General features: G+C 52.7%; 1 protein-coding gene across 1 annotated transcript; it reads left to right on the top strand.

Moving 5' to 3' along the window:
• Positions 1-3,833: 3,833 nt before the first annotated feature.
• LOC120747896 (SH3 and multiple ankyrin repeat domains protein 3-like) lies at positions 3,834-21,865 on the top strand (the record flags this gene model as incomplete). Its single annotated transcript, XM_058424382.1, has 2 exons — positions 3,834-4,195; positions 21,752-21,865. Coding segments are annotated over exons 1-2 (391 nt in total), but the record flags the coding sequence as incomplete, so codon positions are not given.
• Positions 21,866-26,161: the final 4,296 nt, after the last annotated feature.

Below are 26,161 nucleotides of genomic sequence, written 5' to 3'. Positions count from 1 at the left end.
ATTTTTTTTCCTAATTCTGTGGGAATTCAGGATTTTTTTCCTAATTCTGTGTGAAAATCCAGGATTTTCCCCCAGTTCTGTGGGAATTCAGGAACTTTTCCTAATTCTGTGTGAAAATCCAGGATCCTTTTTCACAAATCTGTGAGAAAATCCAGGAATTCTTCCTAATTCTGTGGGAATTCAGGAACTTTCCCCCCTTCTGTGGGAATTCAGGAATTCTTCCCTATTATTTGTGAAAATCCAGGATTTTTTTTTTTTTCCCTAATTCAGTGGGAATTCAGGATTTTTTTCCTAATTCCGTGTGAAAATCCAGGAATTTTTCCCGATATCCAACCCAAAATTCCTCTGGCCCAGCTCGAGGCTGTTCCCTGTGATTTCCTGGGAACAGATCCCAAATCCCTGGGAATTCCGGAGGGAAAATCTCCCTTCCCAATCCTCCTTTTTTCCAGGATGAGCCCTCCCGGATGCTCTTCCAGGAATTTGAGCTCTTTTCCCTGAGAAATAAGGGTCAGAAATCCTGGAATACCAGGACCAGAAAATCTGGGAATTCTGTTCAAACATGGAATCCTGGAATTCACTTCTGCACATTCCCATGGAAATCCCACGGAAATGAAAACATCCTGGATTTTTTTGGGATGGCTGGGTGCATCGGAAGCGATTTTTTTGGGAATATCCATCCTGGTCCCTTCATCCACCTGGAATGGGAATTCTCCAGGGATTTATTCCAAGTTTATTCCCGAGGAAGTTGTTTTGTTTTTTTTTTTTCCCTATGGAAGCACCACTGGGCGTCCAAATCCAAACTGGGAATGCTTCCACGGGCTGGAATTCCCTGGACTCACACATGGAGTCTCATCCATCCCACCCAGAATTCCAGCAATCCGGGACAAAAAAATATGGATTTTTTTTTTCTTCCCTCATGGATTTTTTTACTGATGGAAATTTTTTTTGATGGAATTTTTGCCTTTTTTTTTTGGAATTTTTTTTCCTCATGGAAAGGGAGGTCAGGGGCTGCCCAGGGAGGTTCGGATTTCCCATCCCTGAAGGTGTCCAAGGAATTCCCGGAATTCCACTGGGCTGGGGCTCGCTGACCTCGGAATTTTTTTTCCGAGCTCTGGAATCCTGGGGTTTGTGTGCTGGAAGCTGAAACCATTCCCAAACATTTTCCCAGGGAATTCTTTGGGCTCTTCCCGCCAGGAGAACCCCGGAGGGGCTGGAGCGGGAAAAGGGAAGGGAGCGGAGCTGGGAAAGGCTGGAAAATTCCGGAGGGAGCTGGGAAAGGCTGGAAAGTTCTGGAAGGATTTGTGTAAAGGCTGGAAAATTCCAGAGGGGTTTGGGAAAGGCTGGAAAATTCCGGAAGGAGCAGGGAAAGGGCTCAGCCCGGAGCAAAGGAGGTGACATCCCGCCTCCATCCTTCATCCGTGGTGTTCCCATCCTTCCCTCCCTCCTTTCTCCATGTTATCCCGTCCTCTTCCCATCCTCTTCCCTCCATCCTCTTCCCTCCTCTCCTTCCTCTCTCCGTCCTTCTCCCATCCTGTTCCCACCTTTTCTCGCCAGCGCTTCCTCCCTCCTTTCCCCCATCCCGCCCCATCCGTCCGATTCCCATCCCTGTCTGTCCCATTCCCATCCCATCCCTGTCCCTCAATCCCATTCCCATCCCATTCCCATTCCCCTTCCCATCCCTGTCCCTCCATCCCATTCCCATCCCTCTCCATCCCATTCCCATTCCCTGTCCATCCCATTCCCATTCCCTGTCCGTCCCATTCCCATTCCCTGTCCGTCCCATTCCCATTCCCTTCTCCCCCTCCCCGTGTTCTCTGCCCCCATCCCGCTCCCGCTCCTGCTCCCGCACCACATCCCACCCTCGGGATTCCCCCAATCTTGCTCCCATTTCCATTCCCCACACCCATTTCCCATACCCATTCCCGCTCCAATTCCCATCCCCATTCCCATATTTCCCATTCCCCATTCCCATTTCCCATTCCCACTCCTATTCCCATTTCCCATTTCCATTCCCACACCCATTCCCATCCCCATCCCCATTTGCCATTCCCATTCCCATCCCCGTTTCCCATTCCTGTCCCCATTCCCATTTCCATTCCCATTTCCCTTTCCCATCCCTGTTTCCCATCCCTGTTTCCCATTCCCCGTTCCCATTTCCCATCTCCCATTCCCCATTCCCCATTCCCCATCTCCCATCTCCCATTCCCCATTCCCCATCCCCATCCCCATCCCCATCCCCATTTCCATCCCCATTCCCATCCCCATCCCCATTCCCCATCCCCATTCCCCATTCCCATTTCCCATCCCCACTCCCATTTCCCATTTCCCACATTTCCCATCCCCACTCCCATTCCCATTTCCCACATTTCCCATTCCCATTTCCCACACTTCCCATTCCCGTTCCCATTCCCGCTCCAGGCGCCACGCAGGGGCAGCACCGGCAGCGGCCACCAGGGGGCAGCTTCGGGCTGGCACCACCGGGATCAGGGCTGGGAATGGGAAATGAGTGTGGGAATGGGTGTGAGAATGGGAAATGGGGAATGGGAATGGGTGTGAGAATGGAAAATGGGAATGGGAAATGGGAATGGGGAATGGGTGTGGGTGTGAGAATGGGGATGGGAATGGGGAATGGATTTGGGAACGGAATTGGGGATGGGAATCGGCCCTGGGATCAGCTCCAGGAGTGGGATCAGCCCCAGGTGCGGGAGCAGGATCAGGATCAGTCCCAGCAGTGGGAGCGGTGTCAGGATCAGGATCAGGCCCATCCCAGGCTCAGGAGCAGTGTCAGGATCAGGATTGGGATCAGGATCAGGACAATCCCATCCTCGGGAGCGGTGTCAGGATCAGGATCGGGATCAGGATCAGGACCATCCTAGGCTCAGGAGCGGTGTCAGGATCGGGATCAGGATCAGGATCATCCCATCCTCGGGAGCGGTGTCAGGGTCGGGATCAGGCCCATCTCAGGCTCAGGAGCGGTGTCAGGATCGGGATCAGGATCAGGCCCATCCCATCCTCGGGAGCGGTGTCAGGATCAGGATCAGGCCCATCCCAGGCTCAGGAGCAGTGTCAGGATCAGGATTGGGATCAGGATCAGGACCATCCTAGGCTCAGGAGCGGTGTCAGGATCGGGATCAGGATCAGGATCTGGATCAGGACCATCCCATCCTCGGGAGCCGTGTCAGGATCAGGATCAGGATCGGGTCCATCCCATCCTCGGGAGCGGTGTCAGGATCAGGATCAGTGTCAGGATCAGGATCAGGCCCATCCCAGGCTCAGGAGCAGTGTCAGGATCAGGATCGGGATCTGGATCAGGCCCATCCCATCCTCGGCAGCGGTGTCAGGATCAGGATCGGGATCAGGATCGGGATCAGGATCAGGCCCATCTCAGGCTCAGGAGCAGTGTCAGGATCAGGATCAGGACCATCCCATCCTCGGGAGCAGTGTCAGGATCAGGATCAGGATCTGGATCAGGACCATCCCAGGCTCAGGAGCGATGTCAGGATCAGGATTGGGATCTGGATCAGGCCCGTCCCAGGATCGGGATCGGGATCGGGACCATCCCATCCTCGGCAGCGCCGTTCCGTCCCCGCGGGGGCGGCGGCGGCGGCGGCGGCGGCGGCTCCATCAGGCGGAGGCGGCCGCTCCCGGCGCCTCCCCGCCCGCCGGAGGAGGAGCCGCGGGCTCGGAGCCCCACCTGCCCCGGGCCATGGTGCGCCGGAGGGAGCGGAGCGGAGCTCGGGGCGGGCGGCGGCTCCCGGGCGCCATGGAGCGGGCCAGAACGGGCGGCATCCGCCCCTCCGCCGGCCCCGCTCCCACCTCCGCCGGCCGCTCCCGGGCGGCTCCTCCGGGGCCTCGCTGAGCCCCCCACCTCGGGGAAATCATCACACACCCCCCCAACACACACACACCTCCCCGAGCATGGCGCAAAGCTCCGGGCGCGGAGGAGCCGAGCGCGGCGAGCCTCCGGGCATCGGCACCGTAACCTACGTGTTCGTTTACAGCCCCGCCGGCCCCGCCGGGCCCCCCGCCGCCGGTCCCGGCAGCGAGCCCGCTCCTCACGCCGCTCCCGCTCCTCTGCGAGGGCCCAAGCGGAAGCTTTACAGCGCCGTGCCCGGCCGCAAGTTCATCGTGGTGAAGAGCTACGCGCCGCAGGGCGATGGCGAGATCCAGCTCAACCGCGGGGAGGCCGTCAAGGGTGAGCCGGGGCTGGGGGGGACGGAGGGGGACAGCGGGACGGGGACGGCCGGGAGGGAGCGGCCCCCGGGGGTGGGGGATGCTCCCGCTGGATTGCTCCCGCTGGATTGCTCCCGCTGGATTGCTCCCGCTGGATTGCTCCCGCTGGATGCGGCAGTGGCGTGAGCCGCGCGGGAGGGATTCGCGGGGAGCGCTCCAGGTGTGGGGCGGAGGGGATGCGGGGTGGCCTCTGTGGGTGCGTGTGGGGCCGCGGGGTTCTCCCCGGGAGGGGGTGTGCGGGGTTTTTGGTGGGAGTGTGGGGTGTCCGAGGCCACCTGTGGGGCTGCAGATCTGTGGGGTTTCAAACCCACCTGTGGGGCTGCAGCTTGTGGGGTGTCCGGTCTGGTATTGGGGCTGCAGATCTGTGGGGTGTCCGAGCCCACCTGTGGGGCTGCAGATCTGTGGGGTGTCCAGCATACCTGTGGGGCTGCAGCTTTTGGGGTGTCCGAGGCCACCTGTGGGGCTGCAGATCTGTGGGGTTTTAAACCCACCTGTGGGGCTGCAGATCTGTGGGGTGTCCAGCATACCTGTGGGGCTGCAGCTTTTGGGGTGTCCGAGGCCACCTGTGGGGCTGCAGATCAGTGGGGTTTTAAACCCACCTGTGGGGCTGCAGCTTGTGGGGTGTCCGGTCTGGTTTTGTGGCTGCAGATCTGTGGGGTGTCCGAGCCCGCCTGTGGGGCTGCAGCTTTTGGGGTGTCCGGTCTGGTTTTGGGGCTGTAGGTCTGTGGGGTGTCCAGCCCACCTGTGGGGTCTCCAGCTTTTGGGGTCTGCACTCTGGTTGTGGGGCTGCAGAACTCTGGGGTCTGATTGGTGCTGTTTGGTTGTGGGGCTGCAGCTTGTGGGGTCTGCGGTCTGGTTGTGGGGCTGCGGATCTGTGGGGTGTCCAGCCCACCTGTGGGGCTGCAGCTTGTTGGGTTGCAGGTTTTGGGGTGTCCATCCCCCCTGTGGGGCTGCAGCTTTTGGGGTCTGTGGTCTGGTTGTGGGGCTGCAGAACTGTGGGGTCTCTGGTCCAGTTGTGGGGCAGCAGCTTTTGGGGTCTGCAGTCTGGTTGTGGGGCTGCGGTGCTTTGGGGTCTCCAGCCCCTCTGTGGGGTCTCTATCTTGTTGGGTTGCAGTTTTTGGGGTCTGCGGTCTGGTTTTGGGGCTGTAGGTCTGTGGGGTGTCCAGCCCACCTGTGGGGCTGCAGCTTTTGGGGCCTCCTGGGCAGGTGTGGGGCTGCACAACTCTGGGGTCTGCGGTTTGGTTGTGGGGCTGCAGCTTTTGGGGTCTCAGGTGTGGTTTTGGGGCTGCAGGGGTCTCCTATCCACCTGTGGGATCTCCAGCTTGTTGGGTTGCAGTTTTGGGGGTCTGCAGTCTGGTTGTGGGGCTGCAGAAGTGTGGGGTGTCCAGCACAGGTGTGGGGCTGCAGCTTTTGGGATCTCCAGCTCAGGTGTGGGGCTGCACAGCTCTGGGGTCTGCGGTCTGGTTGTGGGGCTGCAGGGCTTTGGGGTGTCCAGCACAGGTGTGGGGCTGCAGCTTTTGGGATCCCCTCGCCAGCTGTGGGGCTGCACAGCTCTGGGGTCTGTGATCTGATTGGTGCGGTTTGGTTGTGGGGCTGCAGCTTTTGGGGTCCCCAGTCTGGTTGTGGGGCTGCGGTGCTTTGGGGTGTCCAGCCCACCTGTGGGGCAGCAGCTTTTGGGGTCTGCAGTCTGGTTGTGGGGCTGCAGGGCTTTGGGGTGTCCAGCCCACCTGTGGGGCTGCAGCTTGTTGGGTTGCAGGTTTTGGGGTTTCAAACCCCCCTGTGGGGCTGCAGCTTTTGGGGTCTGCGGTCTGGTTGTGGGGCTGCAGAACTGTGGGGTCTCTGGTCCAGTTGTGGGGCAGCAGCTTTTGGGGTCTGCACTCTGGTTGTGGGGCTGCAGGGCTTTGGGGTGTCCAGCCCAGGTGTGGGGCTGCAGCTTTTGGGGTCTCCTGGGCAGGTGTGGGGCTGCAGATCTGTGGGGTGTCCAGCCCACCTGTGGGGCTGCAGCTTTTGGGGTCTGCACTCTGGTTGTGGGGCTGCAGAACTCTGGGGTCTGATTGGTGCTCTTTGGTTGTGGGGTTGCAGCTTTTGGGGTCTGCACTCTGGTTGTGGGGCTGCGGTGCTTTGGGGTGTCCTGCCCACCTGTGGGGCTGCAGCTTGTGGGGTTGCGGGTTTTGGGGTTTCAAACCCCCCTGTGGGGCTGCAGCTTCTGGGGTCTGCACTCTGGTTGTGGGGCTGCGGTGCTTTGGGGTGTTCAGCCCACCTGTGGGGCTGCAGCTTTCGGGGTCTCCTGGGCAGGTGTGGGGCTGCACAGCTCTGGGGTCTGCACTCTGGTTGTGGGGCTGCAGCTTTTGGGGTCTCCAGCCCACCTGTGGGGCTGCAGCTTTTGGGGTCTGCAGTCTGGTTGTGGGGTTGCAGAAGTGTGGGGTGTCCTGCCCACCTGTGGGGCTGCAGCTTGTGGGGTGTCCGGTCTGGTTTTGGGGCTGTAGGTCTGTGGGGTGTCCAGCCCACCTGTGGGGCTGCAGCTTGTGGGATTCCCTTGCCAGCTGTGGGGCTGCGGATCTGTGGGGTCTGATTGGTGCGGTTTGGTTGTGGGGCTGCAGCTTTTGGGGTCTGCACTCTGGTTGTGGGGCTGCAGGGCTTTGGGGTCTGATTGGTGCGGTTTGGTTGTGGGGCTGCAGCTTTTAGGGTCTCAGGTCTGGTTGTGGGGCTGCAGTGCTTTGGGGTCCCCAGCTCTTTTGTGGGGTCCCCATCCCGGTTTTGGGGTTCCCGTCCTGGCTGTGGGGCCACGGCTCTGTGGGGTTCCCAATCCCAGTTTTGGGATCCCCAATCCCGGTTTGGGGATCCCCAATCCCGGTTTTGGGGTTCCCAATCCCGGTTTTTGGGTGCCCCGATCCCGGATTTGGGGTTCCCAATCCCAATTTTGGGGTCTCCATCCCGATTTTGGGTTCCCCATCCCAGTTTTGGGATCCCCAATCCCGGTTTTGGGATCCCCAATCCCGGATTTGGGGTCCCCATCCCAGTTTTTGGGTGCCCCGATCCCGGATTTGGGGTTCCCAATCCAAATTTTGGGGTCTCCATCCCGATTTTGGGTTCCCCATCCCGTTTTTTGGGTTCCCCGATCCCAGTTTTGGGATCCCCATCCCGGTTTTTGGGTTCTCCAATCCCAGTTTTCGGGTTCCTCAATCCTGGTTTTGGGGTCTCCAATCCCGGATTTGGGTTCCCCGATCCCAGTTTTGAGTTCCCCAATCCCGATTTTGGGTTCCCCATCCCGGATTTGGGTTCCCCAATCCCAGTTTTGGAGTCTCCATCCCAGTTTTGAGTTCCCCAATCCCAGTTTTGGGATCCCCAATCCCAGTTTTGGGATCCCCAATCCCAGTTTTGGAGTCTCCATCCCAGTTTTGAGTTCCCCAATCCCAGTTTTGGGTTCCCCGATCCCGGTTTTTGGGTGCCCCATCCCAGTTTTGGGGTTCTCAATCCCAGTTTTGGGATTCCCAATCCCGGATTTGGGTTCCCTCTCCCTTTTGTGGCGCCTCAGCTCCGGATCCTTCCCCATTCCCGCCGTTCCCATTCCCGCCGTTCCCATTCCCGCCGTTCCCATTCCCAGCCGTGTCCTTGTCCCCCCTGTTCCCATCCCGCCTCCTCTCCCAAATTCCCCAAATTCCCAAATAATTCCCCCCTCACCCTCCCGGAGCATTCCCGCTTTTCCACAGCCGCATTCCCGCACTCAGGCTGGGAATTCTGCCGGAATTTCGGGATTCCAGCTCCCAGGGAAAAGCTTCCCCGCCAGCCGGAGAATTCCAGAGGTTTTTTTTTTTCCCCCCTGGAAAGTTTCGGGAGCTTCTCCTCCTCTCCCTCCTTTTTTGTGGATTCTCGGCGCCATTCCAGCGGCGCTGGAGCCTCCGGAATGCCGGGAAAAGGGAGACTGGGAATATTCCCAGCTCGGAATCGCTGCTCCGGGATCCCCCGACATTCCCACGGATTTCTTTTTCCCCGGAGGCGGCCGGGAAGGGGCCGCGCTGAGGATTCCCGCCGGGATGTGCTTGGAATTCCGGGGATTTTTGGGTGCGGAATTCCAAGATCCGGGAAGGACTCCCGGCATCTCAGATGTTTTTTTTTCCCGATTTTTTTTTTCCCGATTTTTTTTTTTTTTCCCACCCTTTTTTTTTTCCCCCCTGGATTTCCTCGTGCCGACGTGGAGTGGGCTGCCGCGAAATCCTCGGGATTCATTTCATCCCAAAAAATTTCCCGGCATGTGATCTCCTGGGGGGAAAAAACAAACCGTGGGAAGAAGGAGGAGGAGGGTGTGGAGTGACCCCTGGAATTTTTGGGATGATGGAGGAGCTCCGAGCCAATCCCTTCCCTGATGGAATTTCTCCAGGAAGAGCTGGGAGAGGCTGATCCATGGCGTTTTTTCGGGAATCTCGGCAGCTCCGGGATGAGCCGAGCCGCCGCCGCTCTGTCGTTTTCCGTGGATTCGGGAAACGGGGAAGAGCCGGGAATAGCGGGAAAATCCCGGAGCCTTGAGCTCTTGGGGGGGGTGTGGCCGGGAATGTTGGGAGAGGCTGGAATTGGAGGAATTCCAACCAAGGGAATTCTGCGGGATCCTGGGAACGGTGGAGATTCCCGGGAACGGTGGAGATTCCCGGGAACGACGGAGATTCCCGGGAATGTTGGAGGTGGAAGATCCTGGAGGGAAAAGGTGGCGCCGGAAGGGTGGGAAAAAAAAATTTGGGAATGAAAGGGATTTCTGGATGAGGAAGGGAAGCTGGAATTGCAGGAATTCCGGCCGAGGGGCAAGCCTGGGAATCTCCAGGATCCTGGAATGACGGAGGGGGATGATGGATCTCATCCCTGTCCGTGAGATCCTTCCCGTGGAATTCCACGGGCAGGGGCAATTCCACGATCCCGGATTTCTCCCGCTTCTCCTTGGGCACGATCCCATGGATCCAGGGATTCTCTGGGAATCCCTTCCCAAAAAAATCCCGCCCCCATCTCCCCATTCCCTGTCTCCCGTCCCTCTCCATTCCTTTTCCCAAATTCCAGCTTCTCCTGGAGCCCCTTCATGGCCTTGGAATGTTCCGGAAGTTCTCCCTGGATCCTTTCCCTTCTCCGGGAGAACATTCCCAGTTTTCCCAGCTTTTCCTCCCAGCTTGAATCCCCCTCTGAATTTGCTCCACCTCCTTCCCAGATTCCCCCATTCCCGTTTTTTTTCCGCCTCGTTTCCCCCCGGGATCGTTCCCGCCGCTCCTCCGAGGCCGGGAATTCTTCGGGAATTTTTTTTTTTTTCCCTTTCATCCCAGGCTCAGGAATTTCTCTTCCCGCTCCCGGGTTTTTGTTTTTTTTTTCCCTCTGGGAAGGTCATTTGGGAAGGATTGGGAAGAAGCCAGGCCGCAGCCGCTTCCCGCTTGGAAAACCATCCGTGGCCTCGGGAATGCCATCTGTCCCAATTCCGGATTTTTTTTTCCCTTTTTTTTTTAATTTTTTTTTTTTTTCCCGGGGGCTAAATTCCTTAATTTCAGGTCAGGCCGGGATTTTTTCCACGGGGATTTTTCGGGATTTGGCGTCAGCGGGGAAAAAAGCTCCGTGGAATTTTGGCGGCGGCTCCGACTTCCCGAAATCCAAATTTCCCGCCCGGAAATCCAAGGGGAAAAAAAAAAAAATAAATTTTTGGGGATTTAGGAATGGTTTGGTGGGACAACCTCAGGATTTCGGGAATTTTGTTGGAAAACGGGGTCGGGATTTTGGCCGGTCCATCCCTGGAGTTGTCCAAAGCCAAGCTGGGAATGTGGGAATTGGCCGGGATTGGAACGGGACGATCCCTAAAATCCTTCCCAACCAAAACCGTTCCAGGATTCCGGGATCTCGCTCGGGATTCAAAAATTCCCAACTTTTTTTCCTTCGGGCTTTTTTTTTTTTTTTTTTCCCCGCTCTTCCCAAATTTCCGCATCCGCAGGTCAGGACAATTCCCGGATTATTATTATTATTATTATTATTATTATTATTATTATTATTATTATTATTATTATCATTATTATTATTATTATCATCCATCTCCCTGTTTTTCATGGAATTTCTTCCTGATCTGGAGAAGAGCGAGAAATTCCCGAGAAGTTCCTCGGTCGGGATCCGTTGGATTCATCCCAGAGTTTCTGAAATTCCACCCACCCCCCCGAAAAAATGGGATTTGTAAAACACGGGGATGGAAAACCGTCGGAAAACCGCGGGGGGAAAAAAAAACCGGGATGGGGCAGGGTTTATTCCAGAAAATTCCCAGAAAAATGGCGTTCGTTCCTGGAATCTGGGAGAACGTTGGGAATTCTTATCGGTTATCCCTGGGGGGAAAAAAAAAAAAAAATCCTTGGTGATAAGAGAGGGAGATCCCATCAAAACTCGGAATTTTGGGACAGAATTCCCACATTTCCTGCTTTTTTCCCCTCCATTTTTTGGGGACAGAATTCCCATATTTGCTACTTTTTTTTCCCCTCTATTTTTTTGGGATAAAATTCCCACATTTCCTGCTTTTTTCCCCTCCATTTTTTTTTGGGACAGAATTCCCATATTTTCTACTTTTTTCCCCTCCATTTTTTTGGGATAAAATTCCCACATTTCCTGCTTTTTTCCCCCCTCTATTTTTTGGGATAAAATTCCCACATTTTCTACTTTGCCCCCTCCATTTTTGGGGATAAAATTCCCACATTTCCTGCTTTTTTTCCCCCTCTATTTTTTGGGGGGATAAAATTCCCACATTTCCTGCTTTTTTCCCCTCCATTTTTTGGGATAAAATTCCCGCATTTCCTGCTATTTTTCCCCTCTAAATTTTTTTTTTTTTGGACAGAATTCCCACATTTCCTGCTTTTTTTTCCCCTCCATTTTTTTGGGATAAAATTCCCGCATTTCCTGCTTTTTTCCCCCTCTATTTTTTGGGGATAAAATTCCCACATTTCCTGCTTTTTTTTCCCCTCCATTTTTGGGATAAAATTCCCACATTTCCTGCTTTTTTCCCCCTCATTTTTTGGGATAAAATTCCCACATTTTCTACTTTTTTTCCCCTCCAATATCCCAAGCCTGGCCCGGGATTTGTTGCCTCATCCCTGGAGCTGGATCCAAAATCCATTAAAATTTTTTCGGGAATGATCGACCAGCGCAGGAATTCCTGAGTTTTCCCTCTGGTTTCCAGGTTGATCCCGACGGATTTTCCTTGGATCTTGGTTTTGGATGGATTTTTTTTTTTTTTCCATTGGAAAAAAAAAAATGGGATCGGTTTTCCCACTTGGATGAGTTGGAAAACTCTGCCTTGGCAGCCAAATCCTTCCTTTCTGGAATTCTGGGAATTCCAGATTAAAAAAAAAAAAAAAAAAAAATTCAGAAAATCCTGGAATTCTCGGGAAGAGCTTCCATCATAAATTCAATTTTTCCAGGCTTTTTAGATCCCTGGGATAATTCCACGGATCTTTTTGGGAAATCAGATCCTCGATTTTTTTTTTTGGGATCAGAAAATTCTCCCGGTTGGGAAAAAAAAAAAACAAACCCTTGGGATGCGGAAATCTTAAATTCAGCGGGAAAATTCCCAGATTTTTTTTTTTTTTTCCCGAAAAACCTCAAAATTCCCTCTCTTTATTTGACTTTTTGAAGGATTCGTTTCCGCATTTCTGCAATTCCCGGCTTTTTTTTTTTTTTTTTTTTTTTTTTTTTTCCCCCCCCTTGGATTTTCATCCCGGAATTTAATTAATCCCGGAATTTCTCCATTTCTCCACCCTCTGGAAAAAAAATTCTTTTTTCTCCTTCCCCCACGGGAATTCCGCTGGGGGATCCCTAAATTACGGGATATTCCTAGGAAAAACCCCGAAGGGGAACGGGAAAAATCCCGTCGGATTTTTTTTTTTTTTTTTTTTGGGAATAATTTCAAGTTTTCTGGGAATTCGGGATGGATTTGCTCCCTCCTCGCCTCCCAGACGAACCTGGGAATCGTTATCCCGAATTCCCACTGGAATTGTGGGAATTCCGAGTGAGTTTCTGTGGGAATTCCGAGTGAGTTTCCGTGGGATCGAGGAGAGCGGGGGGGAAAAAAAAAACCGGGAATTCGGAGGGATGGGAAGAGCGGCCGGGGAGCCGCTGGGTTTTCATGGATCCTCTGGATCTTGGGATCTTTTGGGATCTTGGGTTGGGTTTAAAGGGGAGGGATCGGGGTCGGGGTCGGGGTTCAGCCAAATTTGGGAATTTTGGGGGGGATTTGGAGGGGTCGGACGAGGTCTGAGCTGGGCAATTCCAACAAAATTTGGGATCTTTGAGTGGTGCCTGTGGTCTGAGCTGTGGAATTCCAACAAAATTTGGGATCTTTTGCCGGGTTTTTTGGTCCTGACCTGGAATTCCAAACAAAATTTGGGATCTTTGAGTGGTGCCCATGGTCTGAGCTGCAATTCCAAACAAATTTGGGATTTTTTGCTGGGATTTTTAGGGATTTTCCATGGTCCTGACCTGGAATTCCAAACAAATTTGGGATTTTTTGCTGGGATTTTTAGGGATTTTCCATGGTCCTGACCTGGAATTCCAAACAAATTTGGGATTTTTTGCTGGGATTTTTAGGGATTTTCCATGGTCCTGACCTGGAATTCCAAACAAATTTGGGATTTTTTGCTGCATTTTTAGGGATTTTCCATGGTCCTGAGCTGGAATTCCAAATCAAATTTGGGATCTTTTGCTGGGTTTTTGGGGATTGTTCAAGGTCCTGACCTGGAATTCCAGCAAAATTTGGGATCTTTGAGTGGTGCCCATGGTCTGAGCTGGAATTCCAACCAAATTTGGGATCTTTTCCTGGGATTTTAGGGATTTTCCATGGTCCTGATCCGGAGCTCCATCCAAATTTGGGATCTTGGATTTTTTAGGGATTTTTCCATGGTCCTGACCTGGAATTCCAAATCAAATTTGGGATCTCTTGCTGGGGTTTTAGGGATTATTCAAGGTCTTGACCTGGAATTCCAACAAAATTTGGGATCTTTGAGTGGTGCCCATGGTCTGAGCTGGAATTCCAACCAAATTTGGGATCTTGGCTTTTTTTTAGGGATTTTCCAAGGTCCTGAGCTGGAATTCCAACCAAATTTGGGATCTTGGCATTTTAGGGATTGTTCATGGTCCTGACCTGGAATTCCAAACAAATTTGGGATCTTTTGCTGGGATTTTAGGGGTTTTCCATGGTCCTGATCCGGAGTTCCATCCAAATTTGGGATCTTGGATTTTTTAGGGATTTTTCCATGGTCCTGACCTGGAATTCCAAACCAAATTTGGGATCTTTTGCCGCGTTTTTTTGGGATTATTCAAGGTCCTGACCTGGAATTCCAACAAAATTTGGGATCTTTGAGTGGTGCCCATGGTCTGAGCTGGAATTCCAAACAAATTTGGGATCTTGGCTTTTTTTTAGGGATTGTCCAAGGTCCTGAGCTGGAATTCCAACCAAATTTGGGATCTTTTGCTGGGATTTTAGGGATTTTCCATGGTCCTGACCTGGAATTCCAAATCAAATTTGGGATCTTTGAGTGGTGCCCATGGTCTGAGCTGGAATTCCAACCAAATTTGGGATCTTTTGCTGCGTTTTTTGGGATTGTTCAAGCTCCCGACCTGGAATTCCAAACAGATTTGGGATCTTTTGCTGGGATTTTAGGGGTTTTCCATGGTCCTGACCTGGAATTCCAAACCAAATTTGGGATCTTTTGCTGCGGTTTTTTTGGGATTTTCCACGGCCCTCACCTGGAATTCCACCAAAATTTGGGATCTCGGCTTGGGTTTTCCGGGGTTCTCCGTGCTCCGACCCGGCTGGGGAGTCCACACTTCCCTGGACAACATTCCAGGGGGGGAAAATTCCCGGGGATTTATCCGGAGACCGCTCCCGCGTTTCGTTCCCGCGTTGTTCTCTTCGCATTTTCCATGTTTTCTTTGGCTTTTCCATGTTTTTTTGTTGTTGTTTTTCTCTCTTTTCCATGTTTTTCTCTCTTCTCCATGTTTATTTTCTCTCTCTTTTCCATGTTTTTCTCTCTTTTCCATGTTTTTCTCTCTTTTCCATGTTATTCTCTCTTCTCCATGTTTATTTTCTCTCTCTTTTCCATGTTTTTCTCTCTTTTCCATGTTTTTTTTTTCCCTCTTTTCCATTCCCCTCCATGCTCCAGACCAGCGGCTCGGTGAAGTAGGTAACTATGGAATTTTTTTCCTTGGAATTTTTCGTTCCCTCCCGGCTTTATCCCTTTTCTTCCCGCTTTTTTTTTTCTTTTTTTTTTCTCCCCGTCGCCTCCTGGAGTTTTCCAGGGATTTTTTTGGAGCTCGGCTTTTCCCGGTTTTTCCCCTCCCTTCCTGCTGTTTATTCCCGGGTGGGAACGAGGAATCTTCTCCTCCCCGTCCCGGCTTTTCCCGCGCTTCCCGAACTTTCCCCCGTCTTTGTCCGTGCTGAAATTCCCAGGAAAAACCCCTGGGGAAAATTCTGGAGTGGGAGCCGTGGGCGAGGAAAAGCGCGGATCGGGAATTCCGTGGGAATTCCTGCTGCTCAGGGATTCGGGGTCCTGGGAGGCAATTCCCGGTGTTCTCAGGGGCGGCTTTGGGATTTGGAATGCCGGGGAAAAATCCATCCGCTCCTGGCGATCCGGGAAATCTGATCCCGGATCAGACTGGGGGGGATTGGGAAACGTCGGATGGGGCGGAGCTGATCCCAGAAAAATTCCGTCGGATATTCCGAGGGTTTCCACGTGTTCCCGTCACTCCTCTGCTGCCGCATCCCTGGAAAAACCCCATGGAAAAATCCCACGGAAAATGCTCTTTTCCCGCTGGATTCCCATTCCCGGGAAAATCCCGGGATCGGCTGGATTCAAACCTGGGAACGGAAAAGGGAAACGGAATTTTCCCGCCGGTTCACCTGGATTAAATCCGGGAATGCCGTCGGAATTCCCGCAATTCCCGAGGGAACGGGGGTTTGGAAAACAGGGAGCGGCCTCAGGTTGAGCCGGGGGAGGCTCAGGTTGGATATTTGGGAATTTTTTCCTTGGAAACGGAGGCTGCCCAGGGAGGTTTTGGAGTCTCCATCCCTGGAAGAATTCCGAAGGAATTCCTGGATGTCGAGCTGGGAATAAAATGGGATTCGACGATGCGGGGGGGGGCGCTTTTCCAAGATCGGGAATTCCGGGATTCCTGGGTTTAATCCAAGGGCTGGGAAATGCTCCGGAGGCAGCTCCGACTGCTCAGAAATCCTGGAATTTCCATGGAAAAAAAAAACCCAAAAAAAAACTCCGGGAGCAAAACGGCGGGATCGCCATGGTTTGATGGACGTGGATCCCGGTTTTCCATGATTTTTTTTTTTTTGGGACGTTCTGCCCTTTGTGCCTCATTCCAATCAGCATCCCAATCCCTGCCCGCGTTCCCGGGACTCTTCCCGCCGGCTTCTTTGGGAATTCCAACATTCCCAAAGCTTCCCGTGGGGCTCCTCATCCTGCCAGGAGCTGCTCCGGAGGCGGGAATTCCGGGGGAATTCCTTCCCCCCGGGATTTTCCAGGGTGAGGAATTCCCGAATTCCCGCTGGGAATTCCAACGGGGGGAGCGATCCCGAAATTATTTCTCAATCCCCGCTTCCGGAGCCGATCCCAGGTTTTTGTTTTGTTTGTTTTTTTTTCCCCCCCTCTGGAGAGGGAGAGAATCCGGGAAAATCCCCTGGAATAACATCCGAGACATTCCCGGGGCCGGATCAGCCGAGGATTTCCCGCCTTAATCCCTCAGGCGAATCCCGGCTTTTCGGCGGGAAGAGGATTCCAAAGGGATTCCCTCAACTCCCGGAGCTCCTCCTCCTCCTCCTCCTCCTTTTATTCCCAGGAAAATCTTGGAGCAGCCAGGCCGGGTTTCCTTGGATCCCTGACTCCTTTCCCATCCGTGTTTTTCCGTGGGCACGGGTGTGAGACGGCTCCGGCTGCTCTTCCCTGTTTTCCGGAGCTCGGGAAATGCTGAGCCGGGAATGATGGCGGGGAGGGAGAAAAAAAAAAAAAAATCCTGGGAATATAAACGCTGGGAGAAGGAGCTGCCGGTGGAGCTGGGAAAATCGGGAATGTTCTCCCGGAGAAGGGGGGAGGATCCGGGGAGAGCTCCCGGAACGTTCCGGAGGGACTGGAGGGGTTCCAGGAGAAGCCGGAATTTGGGAAAAGGAATGGAGGGACGGGAGACGGGGAATGGGGAGATCGGGGTGGGATTTTTTGGGGAAGGGATTCCCGGGAATCTCCCCTCACCCTCCTGGGTCCTCCGTGTATTCCCGACATCCTGGAATTGGCTCCCTGAGGAATCCGGGATCCGTAGGATTCGGGAACGGCTTTCCCTATCCCATGGCCGTGCCAGGAGCTGGAATTCCCTGGATCCCGATGGATTTGGATGGGATTGATCCCGGATTTTTGGGCGGGGCTGGAGCCATTCCAGGGCCAAATTCCTTGGGAATTCTGCTCCTGCAGCTGGAGCTGCCGGGAAGTCGGGATTCCTTGGGATGAAGGAAGAGTGCTGGGAATTTGGGAATGATTGAATTGTGCCGGGATCCATCCCAGTTTTCCAGGCAGGATTGGCTTTGGGAAGGTTTGACTGGGAATTCTGGGCGGGGGGGGGGCAGGGGCTGGGAAATCCCGGAATTCCATCCCATGGGGAAAAACCCATTCCCACTGTGGGAATCCCACTCCGAGCGGGACCCAGATCCTCAGGAATAGGGAAGGGAAAAACGGGAACGAGGAGGGGAGAGGAAATCCCGGATCGCGGGAAGGATCCGGATGCCTTTGGATCAGCAAATCCCATTCCCGAGCTCCTTCCTGCCCCCCCCGCCCCCCAATCCCGAAATTCCGCTGAGGCCGAAAATTCCTCGGGAACGTTTTCCCGGCTCCGTTCGTTCCCCTCCCTTTCCTGTTCTCTTTGATTGCCGCTATTTTTTTTCCCAAGGAATGCTTGATGAGAGCCGGAAGGACGGGATAATGATGGGAATCAAAGCCGGATCCTTTCCCAAATCAGCTCCGCAGCTGGAGCCTGCGGAGCGGGAACGGCTCCAGGGGCGATTCCTGGATCCATGGGATCCATCCGGAGCGGGAACGGCTCCAGGGGCGATTCCTGGATGTGGCCAGCGCCCTTCCAGCCCCCGGTGCCGATTCCCGGATCCATGGGATCCATCCGGAGCGGGAACAGCTCCCAGTGCTGATTCCTGGATCCGTGGGATCCATCCTGAGTCATTCCTGGTGCTGATTCCTGAATCCATCCAGAGCCATTCCGGCCCCTGGTGCCGATTCCCGGATCCGTGGGATCCATCCGGAGCGGGAACGGCTCCAGGGGCGATTCCTGGATGTGGCCAGCGCCCTTCCAGCCCCCGGTGCCGATTCCCGGATCCATGGGATCCATCCGGAGCGGGAACGGCTCCAGGGGCGATTCCTGGATGTGGCCAGCGCCGTTCCAGCCCCCGGTGCCGATTCCCGGATCCATGGGATCCATCCGGAGCGGGAACGGCTCCAGAGGCGATTCCTGGATCCATGGGATCCATCCGGAGCGGGAACGGCTCCAGGGGCGATTCCTGGATGTGGCCAGCGCCGTTCCAGCCCCCGGTGCCGATTCCTGGATCCATGGGATCCATCTGGAGTGGGAACAGCTCCCAGTGCCGATTCCTGGATCCATGGGATCCATCCTGAGCCATTCCTGGTGCTGATTCCTGAATCCATCCAGAGCCATTCCAGCCCCCGGTGCCGATTCCCGGATCCATGGGACCCATTCCTGGTGCTGATTTCTGGATCCATTCCTGGTCCTGATTCCCAGATCCATTCCCAGTATTGATTCCCAGATCCATTGGAACCATCCAGATCCATTCCCAGACCCATCCAGGGCCATTCCAGTTCCCGGTGCCGATTCCCAAATCCACCCAGATCCATTCCCGGTGCTGATTCCCAGATCCATTCCCGGTGCTGATTCCCAGATCCATCCAGATCCATTCCCAGTGCTGATTCCCAGATCCATTGGATTCATCCGGATCCATTCCCAGTTCTGATTCCCAGATCCATCTGGGGCCATTCCAGTTCCCGGTGCCGATTCCCAAATCCATTGGATCCATTCCCGATGCTGATTCCCAGATCCATCTGGATCCATTCCCAGGGCTGATTCCCAGATCCATGGGATCCATCCAGTTCCATTCCCGGATCCATCCGGATCCATTCCCGACCCTCATTCCATACACGGAACACAGAAATCCCTGCGGAAAATCCCTGCTGGAATTCCAGGCTGCTCCGGGCCCTGTGGGACGAGGATGGGAAGCGCTGGAAGAGAGGAGGGAGAACTGGGAATGGCTGAGGAAAAACTGGGAATGGCTGAGGAAAAGGAGGAAAGGAGAATCCAGGGAATGAGGGATGGGAAAAGAGGGAACGGCCTCGAGCTGCGCCAGGGGAGATTTCCGTCGGATTCCGGGAATATTTTTCCGGGGAAAAGGGGTCAGGCTTTGGAAGGAGCTGCCCAGGGGGTTTGGAATGAAACCCCAGATGATCCCAAAATTCCTTCCTGGGGAGGAGTTGGGAACGGGAGGCCGGAATTCCAAAGGGCTCCAAAGCGGGGATTTTCCAGGGAGAGCTGTGGGAATGGAGCAAAATCCGGGATTTGGGATCATTCCAAGGCCGGACAACACCGGGACGTTTGGAGAGCCGGAGAATTTGCATCCCAAAAAAAAAAACCTAAATCCCAAAAAAACCCCGGAGGAGCCTGAAAGGAGTTTGTTGTTCGGCTTTTCCTTGGATTTGTTTTTCCTTGGATGCCTCCAGGCAGGATTTCATTCCTGGATCCCTTCTGGGAATTCCTTGGGATGGCCGGAGCAGAGCTGGATTTCCGGAGGCCGGAATGAGCTCGGATGGATCCGCGGGAATGGGAGCTGGGATCAGGCTGGGAAGCGTTGGGAAAAATGTGGGAACGGGGCGGCAAATCCCGCAGGAATTCCCCTTTTTTTTTTTTTTTCCTTTTCTGGAATCCTGGGATGGTTCGGGTGGGAAGGGACTGAAATCCCATTCCACGGGCAGGGAAAATTCCACGATCCCGGATTTCTCCAGCTTTTCCTTGGGCCACTGCCAGGGTTCCTCCGGGAATTCCTTCCCCAAATCCCACCCCGGTCTCCCCATTCCCAGGGAATTCCCTCCGTTCCCGGCTCTCCCAGCCTCAGGTTGGATCCATCCCGAAGGAATTTCGGGATCCGGGGGGTTCGCCGGGAATCTCGGCGCTCCAGGAAGGGTCTCCCTTCCCTTTTCCCATCCAAATCCCTCGGGATGAATCCTGAGCCCTCCCGGATCCCAGAATCCTTCAATCCCAGGCTGCTCCAGCCTTTCCTTGCGCATTCCAGGGATTCTCCGGGATTTCCCCATCCCGAAAATCTCCCCATTCCCCGGCTCCCGTCCCTCCATTCCTTTCCCAAATTCCAGCTTCTCCCGGAGCCCCCTTCAGGCCCTCTGGAATGTTCTGGAAGCTCTCCCTGGATCCTCTTCCCTTCTCCAGGAGAACGTTCCCAATTTTCCCAGCTCCCGGATCCCTGGAAGCGTCCAAGGCTTGGAGCGCCCTGGGATAACGGGAGCTTTCCCTGCCTTTGGAATGAGGACGGGATTCGAGGTCCCTCCCCACCCGAACCCTTCCAGGATTCCATTAAAAAAAATCCCGCGGAAGTTTGGGAACCACCCGAGCCCAACCTTTGGATCGGGATCTGCTCCCCGGGAAAAGAGGGAAGCGGCCAGGGGAGGGTCGGGATGGGATTTTTTTGGGGATCGTTTTTCCGTGGAAAAGAAAGGAGGTCAAGGCCTTGGAAGGAGCTGCCCAGGGAGGTTTGGAGTCGCCATCCCCTGGAGGAATCCGAGGAATTCCTGGAATTCCGCTCAGGGCCGGGATCGGGCTTTTCCGGCCTCTGGAATTCCGGGATTTGGGCGCTCCGGGGAGAATTCACACCCGGGGAACAGCGGGAAGTGCCGCTGGGATTTGGGGGTCCGGAGCGGCACGGTTCGGGAATTCGGACATCCAGAGTGGAAAAATTTGGGAATTCGGACATCCAGAGTGGGGAAATTCGGGATTTGGACATCCAGAGTGGGAAAATTCAGGAATTCGGACATCCAGAGTGGAAAAATTTGGGAATTCGGACATCCAGAGTGGGAAAATTCGGGATTTGGACATCCAGAGTGGGAAAATTCAGGAATTCGGACATCCAGAGTGGGAAAATTCAGGAATCCGGACATCCAGAGTGGGAAAATTCGGGATTTGGGCATCCAGAGTGGGAAAATTCGGGAATTCGGACATCCAGAGTGGGGAAATTCGGGAATTCGGACATCCAGAGTGGGAAAATTCAGGAATTTGGGCATCCAGAGTGGGAAAATTCAGGAATTCGGACATCCAGAGTGGGAAAATTTGGGAATTCGGACATCCAGAGTGGGAAAATTTGGGATTTGGGCATCCAGAGTGGGAAAATTTGGGATTTGGACATCCAGAGTGGGAAAATTCAGGAATTCGGACATCCAGAGTGGGAAAATTCGGGATTTGGGCATCCAGAGTGGGATAATTCAGGAATTCAGGCACCCAGACTGGAAAAATTTGGAATTCCTGCATCCAGAGTGGAACAGTTTGGGAATTCGGGCATCCAGAGTGGGAAAATTTGGGAATTCGGACATCCAGAGTGGGAAAATTGGGAATTCAGCCATCCAGAGTAGAAACATTTGGGAATTTGGACATCCAGAGTGGGAAAATTCAGAAATTCGGACATCCAGACTGGAAAAATTTGGAATTCCTGCATCCAGAATGGAACCGTTTGGGAATTTGGGCATCCAGAGTGGGAAAGTTCAGGAATTTGGACATCCAGAGTGGGAAAATTCAGGAATTTGGGCATCCAGAGTGGGAAAATTCGGGAATTCGGACATCCAGAGTGGAAAAATTTGGGAATTCCGACATCCAGAGTGGGAAAATTCAGGAATTCAAGCACCCAGAGGGGTAAAATTTGGAATTCCTGCATCCAGAGTGGAACAGTTTGGGAATTTGGGATTTCGGTCATCCGGAGTTGGGACGGTTTGGGAATTTTGGCTTCCAGAGTGAGAAAAATCAGGAACTGGGAATCCAGAGGGGGAAAATATGGGATTTGGTCATCAACAGGACAGTTTGGGAATTCGGGGGATCCAGAGTGGGAAAATTTGGGAATGGGGCATCCAGAGTGAGAAAAAAAAAAAAAAAAAAAAAAATCAGGAATTCGGACATTTACGCTTCCAGAGCGGGAAAAAAAAATTTGGGGCATCCAGAGCGGGGAAAACGACGGGAATTTCGGCTCCCAGAGCGCGGAAAAATCCGGGAATTCCCGATTTTTCCGAAGGAACTGAGCCCGCAGAAAACTCCACATCCCTCATCTCCCCTCCGTTGTTTTTTTTTTTGTTTGTTTCTTCCCGGATCCCCGCCGGGGGCCTCCGGCGTCCCCTTTTCCCGGGATTTTTTTCCCGCGTGGCTGATTCCCGATCCCGGTTTTTTTTTTTTTTTTGTCCCGCAGTGCTGAGCATCGGCGAGGGCGGATTCTGGGAAGGATCCGTGAAGGGCAGGAGCGGCTGGTTCCCGGCGGAATGCGTGGAGGAGGTGCAGATGCGCCAGTACGACTCCAGGCAAGGTGGGCATCATCCCGGAATTCCGGCCGGAATTCCCCGGGGGGAGTCGGAGGAACCGCCCTTGGGTGGGGCGGGAATGGCGGGAATGGCGGGAATGGCGGGAATTTTGTATCCCGAGGGATGAGCTCCGGTCATGGATTCGTCATCGGGGAGTTTGGGATTGGTTGGGATGGGAGCAGAGGGAAAACTGGGAAAATTGGGAAAATTGGGATTGGGTCAGCCTGGAAAATTGGGGAAATTGGGATTGGTCAGTTGGAGAAAAGAGGGAAAAAATGGGAAAATTGGGATTGGGTCAGCCTGGAAAATTGGGAAAATTGGGATTGGTCAGCCTGGAAAAGAGGAGAAACTGGGAAAATTGGGATTGGTCAGCCTGGAAAATTGGGGAAATTGGGATTGGTCAGCCTGGAAAATTGGGGAAATTGGGATTGGTCAGTTGGAGAAAAGAGGGAAAAACTGGGAAAATTGGGATTGGGTCAGCCTGGAAAATTGGGAAAATTGGGATTGGGTCAGCCTGGGAAATTGGGGAAATTTGGATTGGTCAGTTGGAGAAAAGAGGAAAATCTGGGAAAATTGGGATTGGTCAGCCTGGAAAAGAGGAAAATCTGGGAAAATTGGGATTGGTCAGCCTGGAAAAGAGAAAAAACTGGGAAAATTTGGATTCGTCAGGTGGAGAAAAGAGGAAAAAAATGGGAAAATTGGGATTGGGTCAGCCTGGAAAATTGGGGAAATTGGGATTGGGCAGTTGGAGAAAAGAGGAAAAAATGGGAAAATTGGGATTGGGTCAGCCTGGAAAAGAGGAGAAATCCAGGATGATGCAATTATCCAATTATTATGATCCGGCATCGGGATCATTCCGCAGGGAATGGAGAGTTTGGGATTGGTTGGGATGGGAGCAGAGGGAAAAACTGGGAAAATTGGGATTGGTCAGTTGGAGAAAAGAGGAAAAAAATGGGAAAATTGGGATTGGTCAGCCTGGGAAATTGGGGAAATTGGGATTGGTCAGTTGGAGAAAAGAGGAAAATCTGGGAAAATTGGGATTGGGTCAGCCTGGAAAATTGGGGAAATTGGGATTGGTCAGTTGGAGAAAAGAGGGAAAAACTGGGAAAATTGGGATTGGGTCAGCCTGGAAAAGAGGAAAAACTGGGAAAATTGGGATTAGTCAGCCTGGAAAAGAGGGAAAATCCAGGATGATGCAATTATCCAATTATTAGGATCTGGCATCGGGATCATTCTGCAGGGAATGGAGAGTTTGGGATTGGTTGGGATGGGAGCAGAGGGAAAAACTGGGAAAATTGGGATTGGTCAGCCTGGAAAAGAGGAGAAACTGGGAAAATTGGGATTGGTCAGGTGGAGAAAAGAGGAAAAAACTGGGAAAATTGGGATTGGGTCAGCCTGGAAAATTGGGGAAATTGGGATTGGTCAGTTGGAGAAAAGAGGGAAAAACTGGGAAAATTGGGATTGGTCAGTCTGGAAAAGAGGAAAAACTGGGAAAATTGGGATGGGTCAGCCTGGAAAAGAGGGAAAATCCAGGATGATGCAATTATCCAATTATTATGATCCGGCATCAAGATCATTTCGCAGGGAATGGAGAGTTTGGGATTCATTGGGATGGGAGCAGAGGGAAAAACTGGGAAAATTGGGATTGGTCAGCCTGGGAAAGAGGAGAAACTGGGAAAATTGGGATTGGTCAGCCTGGAAAAGAGGAGAAACTGGGAAAATTGGGATTGGTCAGCCTGGGAAATTGGGGAAATTGGGATTGGTCAGTTGGAGAAAAGAGGGAAAAACTGGGAAAATTGGGATTGGTCAGGCTGGAAAAGAGGAGAAATCTGGGAAAATTGGGATGGGTCAGCCTGGAAAAGAGGAAAAACTGGGAAAATTGGGATTGGGTCAGCCTGGAAAATTGGGGAAATTGGGATTGGTCAGTTGGAGAAAAGAGAGAAAAACTGGGAAAATTGGGATTGGGTCAGCCTGGAAAATTGGGGAAATTGGGATTGGTCAGTTGGAGAAAAGAGGGGAAAACTGGGAAAATTGGGATTGGTCAGCCTGGAAAAGAGGAGAAATCCAGGATGATCCAATTGTGGCTTCCAGGGCTTGAAGGAGCCATGGGAAAGATGGAAATTGGGAATGTCGGGAATATTTCTAAGGGATGGAGGGACAGGAGACAGGGAATGGTTCCAAAGTGCAGGGATAGATGGGAATTGTATCCCAAGGGATGTGTTCCGATCATGGATTCATCCTCAGGGAATGGAGAGTTTGGGATTGGTTGGGATGGGAGCAGAGGGAAAAACTGGGAAAATTGGGATTGGTCAGCCTGGAAAAGAGGAGAAATCTGGGAAAATTGGGATGGATCAGCCTGGAAAATTGGGGAAATTGGGATTGGTCAGTTGGAGAAAAGAGGGAAAAAATGGGAAAATTGGGATTGGTCAGCCTGGAAAAGAGGGAAAAGTGGGAAAATTGGGATTGGTCAGCCTGGAAAAGAGGAGAAATCTGGGAAAATTGGGATTGGTCAGCCTGGAAAAGAGAAAAATCTGGGAAAATTGGGATTGGTCAGGTGGAGAAAAGAGGAAAATCTGGGAAAATTGGGATTGGGTCAGCCTGGAAAATTGGGGAAATTGGGATTGGTCAGCTGGAGAAAAGAGGGAAAAACTGGGAAAATTGGGATTGGTCAGCCTGGAAAAGAGGGAAAATCCAGGATGATGCAATTATCCAATTATTAGGATCCGGCATCGGGATCATTTCGCAGGGAATGGAGAGTTTGGGATTGGTTGGGATGGGAGCAGAGGGAAAACTGGGAAAATTGGGATTGGTCAGCCTGGAAAAGAGGGAAAATCTGGGAAAATTGGGATTGATCAGCCTGGAAAAGAGGAAAAACTGGGAAAACTGGGATTGGTCAGCCTGGAAAATTGGGGAAATTGGGATTGGTCAGTTGGAGAAAAGAGGAAAGAATGGGAAAATTGGGATTGGTCAATCTGGAAAAGAGGAAAAACTGGGAAAATTGGGATTGGTCAGTTGGAGAAAAGAGGAGAAACTGGGAAAATTGGGATTGGTCAGTCTGGAAAAGAGGAAAAACTGGGAAAATTGGGATTGGTCAGCCTGGAAAATTGGGGAAATTGGGATTGGTCAGCCTGGAAAATTGGGGAAATTGGGATTGGTCAGTTGGAGAAAAGAGGGAAAAACTGGGAAAATTGGGATTGGGTCAGCCTGGAAAATTGGGAAAATTGGGATTGGTCAGTTGGAGAAAAGAGGAAAAACTGGGAAAATTGGGATTGGTCAGCCTGGAAAAGAGGAGAAATCTGGGAAAATTTGGATTGGTCAGTTGGAGAAAAGAGGAAAAACTGGGAAAATTGGGATTGGTCAATCTGGAAAAGAGGAAAATCTGGGAAAATTGGGATTGGTCAGGTGGAGAAAAGAGGAAAAACTGGGAAAATTGGGATTGGGTCAGCCTGGAAAAGAGGAGAAATCTGGGAAAATTGGGATTGGTCAGCCTGGAAAATTGGGGAAATTGGGATTGGTCAGTTGGAGAAAAGAGGGAAAAAACTGGGAAAATTGGGATTGGGTCAGCCTGGGAAATTGGGATTGGTCAGTTGGAGAAAAGAGGGAAAAACTGGGAAAATTGGGATTGGTCAGCCTGGAAAAGAGGAGAAATCTGGGAAAATTGGGATGGATCAGCCTGGAAAAGAGGAAAAATCTGGGAAAATTGGGATTGGTCAGTTGCAGAAGGTTGGGATCCCGGAATTCTCCCATGGATCCCATCCCATGGATCCCATTCCATCCCTTCTCCAATCCTTCCCGATGATTTTCTAGCTGTCCATTATCCAAGAAAAAAAAAAAAAAAAAAGCGGGATGATCCTTTTCCGTGGATCTAATCGGGATGCTGGAATCCGGGCTTTTCCCAAATTTCTGCGCCCTCCCTCGGCCGGGCAGATCCAGGCGCATCCCAGATTTATTCCAGACCCGAAGTGCCGAGGGTTTCGGCCCTGGATTCATGGAATGTTTCGGTTGGGAAGGGCTTTAAAATCCTGATCCCGTTCCCTGTGGAAACCTTACGGAATCTCGGATTGCTTCAATCCCATCCCGTGGATCCCATCCCATCCGTCACATCCAATGGATCCCATCCCATCCCATGGATCCCGTCCCATCCATCCCATTGAATTGATTCCATCCCATGGATCCCATCCCATGGATCCCATCCCATCCCATGGATCCCATCCCATCCATCCCATTGAATTGATTCCATCCCATGGATGCTATCCCGTGGATCCCATCCCATCCCATGGATCCTGTCTCATGAATCCCAT

This window comes from Hirundo rustica, unplaced genomic scaffold (genome assembly GCF_015227805.2).
Source record: "Hirundo rustica isolate bHirRus1 unplaced genomic scaffold, bHirRus1.pri.v3 scaffold_278_arrow_ctg1, whole genome shotgun sequence".
NCBI lineage: Eukaryota > Metazoa > Chordata > Aves > Passeriformes > Hirundinidae > Hirundo > Hirundo rustica.
Note: the sequence above shows the minus strand (reverse complement) of the source record. Positions and strands in the feature narration are given on the sequence as shown.